We start from the raw sequence: 8816 nt of genomic DNA, 5'->3' as shown, positions 1-8816 counted from the left end.
GAGGACACGGTCCTTTACAGGCCGGGACAGCTGGCTTTAGTGGAGAAAGTTTAGAAGCCAAAATAACTAGTTAACGTAAGAAAGATTTCTGGTCATGTGATGCCTGTTTACACCGGTACGCACATGCCCAGTGGGTGTGAATGGTCATGTGATCTGTGATGTCAGAAGTGTTGTTATGGACACAGATTAGGTCTGCTGCTGGAGATCCATGGTCATTGTCTCCATCTAGTGGACAACAGTGTGTGTGTGTGTGTGTGTGTGTGTGTGTGTGTGTGTGTGTGTGTGTGTGTGTGTGTGTGTGTGTGTGTGTGTGTGTGTGTGTGTGTGTGTGTGTGTGTGTGTGTGTGTGTGTGTGTGTGTGTGTGTTAGTTAGTGCTGTTTCTGCAAAAAGAGAGCTGTGAGTGGGAGGGCAGAGAGGGATAGACAGACAGACACACACACTCACACACACACACACACACACAGACACACACACACAGACACACACACACACACACACACACACACACACACACACACACACACAGACACACACACACAGACAGAGAGAGGGAGGAGATAATGAGCAGTAGTGGAGGAGTGTCTGTTCCAGAGTTCAGTTTGCTCAGCAGCTCTCCGTCCAGCAGTCTGTCTCTCAGTCTGTCTCTCAGTCTGTCTCTCCGTCCAGCAGTCTGTCTCTCAGTTTCTGTCTGTCTCTCTCAGAATGGACCAGGTTCATTATGGATTATTGATTATTGTGTTTCTGCTGCAGATGGACTGTTTACCCTCCGTTTACATCACTGACAACTCAGGTGAGACCCACTGCTGCTAAAACTACAGTACTGCTGCTAAAACTACAGTACTACTGCTAGAACTACAGTACTACTGCTGCTAAAACTACAGTACTACTGCTGCTAAAACTACAGTACTACTGCTAGAACTACAGTACTACTGCTGCTAAAACTACAGTACTACTGCTGCTAAAACTACAGTACTACTGCTAGAACTACAGTACTACTGCTGCTAAAACCACAGTACTACTGTTGCTAAAACCACAGTACTACTGCTAGAACCACAGTACTACTGCTGTTAAAACCACAGTACTACTGCTGCTAAAACCACAGTACTACTGTTAGAACCACAGTACTACTGCTGCTAAAACCACAGTACTACTGTTGTTAAAACCACAGTACTACTGCTAGAACCACAGTACTACTGTTGTTAAAACCACAGTACTACTGCTGCTAAAACCACAGTACTACTGTTAGAACCACAGTACTACTGCTGCTAAAACCACAGTACTACTGTTGCTAAAACCACAGTATTACTGCTAGAACCACAGTACTACTGTTGCTAAAACCACAGTACTACTGCTAGAACCACAGTACTACTGCTAGAACCACAGTACTGTTGTTAAAACCACAGTACTACTGCTGCTAAAACTACAGTACTACTGCTAAAGCTACAGTACTACTGCTAAAACTGCAGTACTACTGCTGCTAAAACTACAGTACTACTGCTAAAACTACAGTACTACTGCTAGAACTACAGTACTGCTGCTAAAACTACAGTACTACTGCTGCTAAAACTACAGTACTACTGCTAAAACTACAGTACTACTGCTAAAACTACAGTACTGCTGCTAGAACTACAGTACTGCTGCTACAAATACAGTACTACTGCTGCTAAAACTATATTACTACTGCTAAAACTACAGTACTACTGCTAATACTACAGTACTGCTGCTAAAACTACAGTACTGCTGCTAAAAATACAGTACTACTGCTGCTAAAACTATATTACTACTGCTAAAACTACAGTACTACTGCTAAAACTACAGTACTGCTGCTAAAACTACAGTACTACTGCTGCTAAAACTACAGTACTGCTGCTAAAACTACAGTACTACTGCTGCTAAAACTACAGTACTGCTGCTAAAACTACAGTAGGCTACTACTGCTAGAACTACAGTACTACTGCAACTCATACTGTCAACTAGACTGCTACTGCAACTCATACTGTCAATTACAGTACTACTGCAACTCATACTGTCATCTAGAGCAGCATGGTGGCCCAGTGGTTAGCACTGTGGCCTCACAGCAAGAAGGTTCTGGGTTTGAATCCAGGTGGTTCCGGGGCCTTTCTGTGTGGAGTTTGCATGTTCTCCCCATGTTTGCGTGGGTTTCCTCCGGGCGCTCCGGTTTCCCCCACCATCAAAAACATGTACTAGGTTCTCCAGTCAGTGCCCTTGAGCAAGGCACTGGCTCAGATCTGGAGTTGGTCCCCGGGCGCTGTGATTGGCTGCCCACTGCTCCCTTGAGGGATGGGTTAAATGCAGAGAATGAATTTCGCTACATGTACGTGTATGTGACAAATAAAGTACCTTTACCTTTAGAGTACTCGTACAACTCCTACTGTCATCTAGAGTACTCGTACAACTCCTACTGTCAACTAGAGTACTACTACAACTCCTACTGTCAGTGTGTTCTCTGTGGATCTCCGCTGGTTTTGGTCTGGTTACAGGTAAAAGTCCTGCAAGTTGTACTGCAAGTTAAAGTATGAAAGTATCGGCATCAAAATATATTTCAAGTACTGAAAGTAAAAGTACTTGCGCAGAATGTCTCATTTCAGCATCATTTATTGATGAATAAACTCTAAATATTGATGCATTGATGTGTTCCTTAATGTTGCAGCCTGTAAAGGTAACTCAGTCTATAATATAATATCTATAATATTTAGTTTTAATAATCAGAGTCTGCAGTAACGGGAGCTGAGTTGGTGGAAGACTTTGGTGCACGTGTTTGGTGAAAGGTTTATGAACATGTTTTTCTTATTACTATTATAACTATTATAACTAATATTATTATCACCATAACTGTGTATACACGTTGGGAAAGCTAGAGCAGTTCATCAGCTTCATGTTTACATTACAAGTTACTTTAAAGGACTTCTTACTTCTCCATCCGTGGTGAAGAGACTGATATTAGAAGATCCATTTCTGGGTTTTATTCATCAATATCAGATCATATATACTGTATAATAACCTGAGCTTCCCTTGACTTCCTCCAATCACAGCACCCACCCCACTCTGAGAGACATTTTTAAAGTAGTATAATAAAAAGTTTTCACTGTCTCTCGCAGTTTCATCACAACAGAGAAAACACAGAATACATTGCAACTTTTATCGCAGGTCTTAACAAAAGCTGCCACAAATCAGGCATTCTGGGGCGCAACAACCTGGAAAACAGGCGGTGAAATCCTGGGGGGACTTCTGAAGTACCCCTCTTAACCCCCCTCTGACCTCATGACCATATTCTACTGTCCAACAGGCCAACAGGGCTCCTGTCATGTCTCTTAAAACACTTCCAAACATGAGACCAAAGCCCCTTTAAATGGGTGATAACTTCCTCTGGTTACCCTCAGTATTACTTGTTCTTACAGTAGTACAAGATGAGGAGTTTATTTGGGATATTTCAGCTGCAAAACCAATTTATCTTGAATATGAAACAGACTCTAACCTGCTGCATTATAAAAATATCAATGTTTACAGTAATGTACTTTTTTATTTAACAAGAACACATAAAGTTAGACTGTGCAGACTCTGGAGTCAGAGAGTTTGGAGACATTTCATTCAGATATCTGAGATTCTCTCCCGCCAAAATAAAAGCCTAACTTTGGAGCGTTCTTTAACCCCCGTCCCAACCCCTAGCGTGACACAGTTAGTCCCAACGCCAGTGTTTTCTCTCGGTTTGTGGAAGACTTAGGTGCCCGTATTTGGCGGGGGGGTTAGGCATACTTCCTCAAGAAAATGTGACTTTTTTCTATGAATAAAATAAGCATATTTGTTTATCATTCTGGACCGTTATTATCTCCATATGTGTGTCTCAAATGTTGGAGAAACCACAGCAGATAAAACATAACACTCCACCTCTGGCGTGCCCAGTAGAGCGTGCGCCCCATGGAGGCCGAGTCCTTGGCAGTGGTCCGGGTTTGAATCTGCCCTGCGGCTCTTTTCCGCATGTCGCCCTCTCTCCCCTTCCCTCTTTTCATGCTATCCTGTCGATTAAGAAGAAACAATCTTTAAAAAATCTATTAAATAAAAGCTCGTTGATTTAACATCCATAAGCTTTATAACGGTAGCCTGGTGAGACCGTCCTGATCTGGTGAGCTCCAGTTCTCCACTCGCAGATCATTCTGGCATCTTGAGGTAGAGAAAATTTGGAGTCGTTTGTTTTACTTTCAGTACCTGATCTGAAGTCGTTTGAAACGACCGACCAATCAGCGTTGGTTTTGAGGCGGTTTAAGTGTGACCCAATGAGAAGCGACTGTTCAGTCTGAACAACGTGGAGGCTTCCACGGAGGAGATGCGTGTAGCTATCGCAGCAAGTTAGATCTGAATGATGTGCCCTGCTATGACATGAACTTCCACGATAACCTTCGAAGTCAATGTGACTTCTAATGTGACTGTTATCACCACTGTTCATCACGCCCCCAACCGGCCCGTCAGACCCCGCCTACCAAGAGTCTGGGTCTGCCGAGGTTTCTTCCTAAAAGGGAGTTTTTTCTTGCCACTGTCGCAATAGCCACTGCTAATGCTTGCTCTTGAGGGAATTACTGTAATTGTTGGGGTTTTGGAATTTATAGAGTGTGGTCTAGACCTACTCTATCTGTAAAGTGTCTCGAGATAACTTTTGTTATGATTTGATACTATAAATAAAATTGAATTGAAATTGAATTGAATTGAATTAGAAAGTAGTCCTTCACTGAAAGAAGAGCAAAAAATGGCACTCGGAGGAAAAGATGATTTTGCTCTTCTCCCGACTGGTTTCGGTAAGAGTTTGATCTGATTGGTTGATTTGGCTGAGTCTGTGAGGAGTCAGGAGAGAGAAGGGGTCTCCCTGTGGTCCTGGTCTAAGTCTGAGAGGAGTCAGGAGAGAGAAGGGGTCTCCCTGTGGTCCTGGTCTAAGTCTGAGAGGAGTCAGGAGAGAGAAGGGGTCTCCCTGTGGTCCTGGTCCTGGTCTAAGAGGAGTCAGGAGAGAGAAGGGGTCTCCCTGTGGTCCTGGTCTGAGTCTGAGAGGAGTCAGGAGAGAGAAGGGGTCTCCTCATGGTCCTGGTCTGTGAGGGGTCAGGAGAGAGAAGGGGTCTTCCTGTGGTCCTGGTCCTGGTCTGAGAGGAGTCAGGAGAGAGAAGGGGTCTCCCTGTGGTCCTAGTCTGAGTCTGTGAGGAGTCAGGAGAGAGAAGGGGTCTCCCTGTGGTCCTGGTCCTGGTCTAAGAGGAGTCAGGAGAGAGAAGGGGTCTCCCTGTGGTCCTGGTCTGAGTCTGTGAGGAGTCAGGAGAGAAAAGGGGTCTCCCTGTGGTCCTGGTCTGAGTCTGTGAGGAGTCAGGAGAGAGAAGGGGTCTCCCTGTGGTCCTGGTCTGAGTCTGAGAGGATTCAGGAGAGAGAAGTGGTCTCCTCATGGTCCTGGTCTGAGTCTGAGAGGAGTCAGGAGAGGAAGGGGTCTCCCTGTGGTCCTGGTCCTGGTCTGAAAGGAGTCAGGAGAGAGAAGGGGTCTCCTCATGGTCCTGGTCTGAGAGGAGTCAGGAGAGAGAAGGGGTCTCCCTGTGGTCCTGGTCTGAGTCTGAGAGGAGTCAGGAGAGAGAAGGGCTCTCCCTGTGGTCCTGCTCTGATTCTGAGAGGAGTCAGGAGAGAGAAGGGGTCTCCTCATGGTCCTGGTCTGTGAGGTGTCAGGAGAGAGAAGGGGTCTCCCTGTGGTCCTGGTCTGAGTCTGAGAGGAGTCAGGAGAGAAGGGGTCTCCTCATGGTCCTGGTCTGTGAGGTGTCAGGAGAGAGAAGGGATCTTCCTGTGGTCCTGGTCCTGGTCTGAGAGGAGTCAGGAGAGAGAAGGGGTCTCCCTGTGGTCCTGGTCTGAGTCTGTGAGGAGTCAGGAGAGAGAAGGGGTCTCCTTGTGGTCCTGGTCTGAGTCTGTGAGGAGTCAGGAGAGAGAAGGGGTCTCCCTGTGGTCCTGGCCTGGTCTGTGAGGAGTCAGGAGAGAGAAGGGGTCTCCCTGTGGTCCTGGTATGAGTCTGAGAAGATTCAGGAGAGAGAAGTGGTCTCCTCTTGGTCCTGATCTGAGTCTGAGAGGAGTCAGGAGAGAGAAGGGGTCTCCCTGTGGTCCTGGTCCTGGTCTGAAAGGAGTCAGGAGAGAGAAGGGGTCTCCTCATGGTCCTGGTCTGAGAGGAGTCAGGAGAGAGAAGGGGTCTCCCTGTGGTCCTTGTCTGAGTCTGAGAGGAGTCAGGAGAGAGAAGGGGTCTCCTCATGGTCCTGGTCTGTGAGGTGTCAGAAGAGAGAAGGGGTCTTCCTGTGGTCCTGGTCCTGGTCTGAGAGGAGTCAGGAGAGCCCTGTGTGCTGCAGCAGATGGAAACTGTTTCTGTTTCTGACTCACAGAATATTCCTCTCCACGTTTTCCCATAAATCTTTGTGTTTATACGTGTCTGGCGTTTGAGGAATGTGGAGGATTCAGATCACATTTCATCATACTCTGAGTGTGTGTGTGTGTGTGTGTGTGTGTGTGTGTGTGTGTGTGTGTGTGTGTGTGTGTGTGTGTGTGTGTGTGTGTGTGTGTGTCTGTGACCGTTGACCTCAGCCTCCTTTTTCCTGTGAAACTACCACAGATATACTGCTTTGTTCTGACACACACACACACACACACACACACACACACACACACACAGAGAGAGAGAGACACACACACACACACACACACACACACACACACACACACACAGTGATTTAAGGGTTAGCGATTTGCGTCTCTGAGACCTAAAGTGAAACCAGAACCTCCAGGTTCTGTTCCAGTGAGGAGAAACCACTCTGGCTTCATAACAACTTTAATAACTGAAGGAAAACTCGTTCAAAGTTTGTTTTTATTCTTTTTAACAACATAAATCACATTCACAGTCCCCCACCCCTTAGAATAGCATCCATACTGTCCTTTAAATCAAAATAGAATTGTAAGAACCGAATAGTTATAAAGTAAAGTATACATACAAACATACTAACAAATATTAACTGAAGGAAAACTCCAGTCTGCTGCTTTCAGTTCTTAAATCAGCCATTCCAGATAGATAGTATGTTTCATGGTGATATACACGCACAAATACAAAAACATAACTTATATCAGTGGAGCGTTTGTCATGAAAACTAAAGTTGTCATGTTGACATTTAAGGTGTGTTGATGGATGCACGATGTCTTGTGCATCGAGTAACATGCAAGAAAACATTCCACCTTAAAAGTGTCTGGTAGCTGCCTGCGGGAGGTTAAAGTTTACATTAAGAACTGATCAGGTCATTGATAAACCAGATATTATAAGATCCATTTCTGGGTTTTATTAATCGATAAACTGTACATATTATCCCTCAAACAAAGATGACTAACCTCCGGTGGATCTGTGAGGACTATGGTTAACTGCTCCTCAGATCTCTGTAGGGTAAATCCAGACAGCTAGATAGACTATCTGTCTGTCTGTCTGTCTAACAGCTAGCTAGACTATCTGTCTGTCTGTCTAACAGCTAGCTAGACTGTCTGTCTGTCTGTCTGTCTAACAGCTAGCTAGACTATCTGTCTGTCTGTCTGTCTGTCTAACAGCTAGCTAGACTATCTGTCTGTCTGTCTGTCTGTCTGTCTTTCTAACAGCTAGCTAGACTGTCTGTCTGTCTGTCTGTCTAACAGCTAGCTAGACTATCTGTCTGTCTGTCTGTCTGTCTGTCTAACAGCTAGCTAGACTATCTGTCTGTCTGTCTGTCTGTCTGTCTTTCTAACAGCTAGCTAGACTATCTGTCTGTCTGTCTGTCTGTCTTTCTAACAGCTAGCTAGACTATCTGTCCAATCAGAGTTTTCTGTTCCACGACTAAAACTACTTCTGAAGGTCCACATGTTCCACCAGAACCAGTTCCTTCCTGAGACTATTTAGCAGAGGCACCGTGGCTCCGTCCGGAGCTTAGCCCCGCCCACGATGATTGTGATTGGTTTAAAGAAATGCCAATAAACCAGAGCACGTTGTTCTCCCATCCAGGAAAGCTGTGTGGACTAGCCAGACCAGCCACTATTTGAACCGAGACCTTTAACTAATGAATTAATGAATTAATGAACTAATGAACTAATGTGCTAATGTGCTAATGAACTAATGTGCTAATGTGCTAATGAATTAATGAATTAATGAATTAATGAATTAATGAATTAATGAATTAATGAACTAATGTGCTAATGTGCTAATGAACTAATGTGCTAATGTGCTAATGAACTAATGAACTAATGTGCTAATGAGCTAATGTGCTAATGTGCTAATGAACTAATGAACTAATTGACTAATGAGCTAATGTACTAATGAACTAATGAACTAATGAACTAATGAATTAATTGAGCTAATGAACTAATTAACTAATTGAGCTAATGAACTAATCAACTAATGATCTAATTGATCTTTTCTATCTCAGATTCTCTCCATCAGGTTCTGTCAGAGTTCGCTGTCGTTCGTCCAATCAGAACCGACTCCATTGGCCGTTTCCTGCCAGGCCGCAGCAGAAGACACGCCCCGCCCCCACAGGCCCCGCCCCCACAGGCCCCGCCCCCTGTCAGCGGGAGGGGTGGGGGCTCGGTGTTCTACAACGTGACGGTGTTCGGCCGGCGGCTGCAGCTGATTCTGCGTCCCAACGCGCGCCTCGTGGCCCCCGCTGCCTCCGTGGAGTGGTGGGAGGAGTCAGGGCGCAAACGCTCGCAGCCAATCACAGACTCCGGCTGCTTCTACAGCGGAGAGGTGGCCGACATGGAGGACACGGCCGTCGCTGTCAGCAACTGTGAT

The 8816-nt window shown here is 45.5% G+C and overlaps 1 protein-coding gene across 1 annotated transcript in view; it reads left to right on the top strand.

Annotated features, from left to right (window-relative positions):
- The first annotated feature begins 628 nt into the window (after window positions 1-628).
- adamts2a (ADAM metallopeptidase with thrombospondin type 1 motif, 2a) overlaps window positions 629-8816 on the top strand; it is a 57463-nt gene continuing 49275 nt past the window's right edge. Inside the window, exons 1-2 of the mRNA XM_028595068.1 lie at window positions 629-791; window positions 8452-8816. The exon at window positions 8452-8816 is cut by the window's right edge and continues 6 nt beyond it. Of these exons, the coding sequence (XP_028450869.1) occupies window positions 704-791; window positions 8452-8816 (453 nt within the window). The 5' untranslated portion in view covers window positions 629-703. The remainder of the gene's footprint in view (window positions 792-8451) is intronic.

This window comes from Perca flavescens, chromosome 13, assembly GCF_004354835.1.
Source record: "Perca flavescens isolate YP-PL-M2 chromosome 13, PFLA_1.0, whole genome shotgun sequence".
Taxonomy (NCBI): Eukaryota; Metazoa; Chordata; class Actinopteri; order Perciformes; family Percidae; genus Perca; species Perca flavescens.
This window is presented reverse-complemented; position numbering and strand designations above follow the sequence as displayed.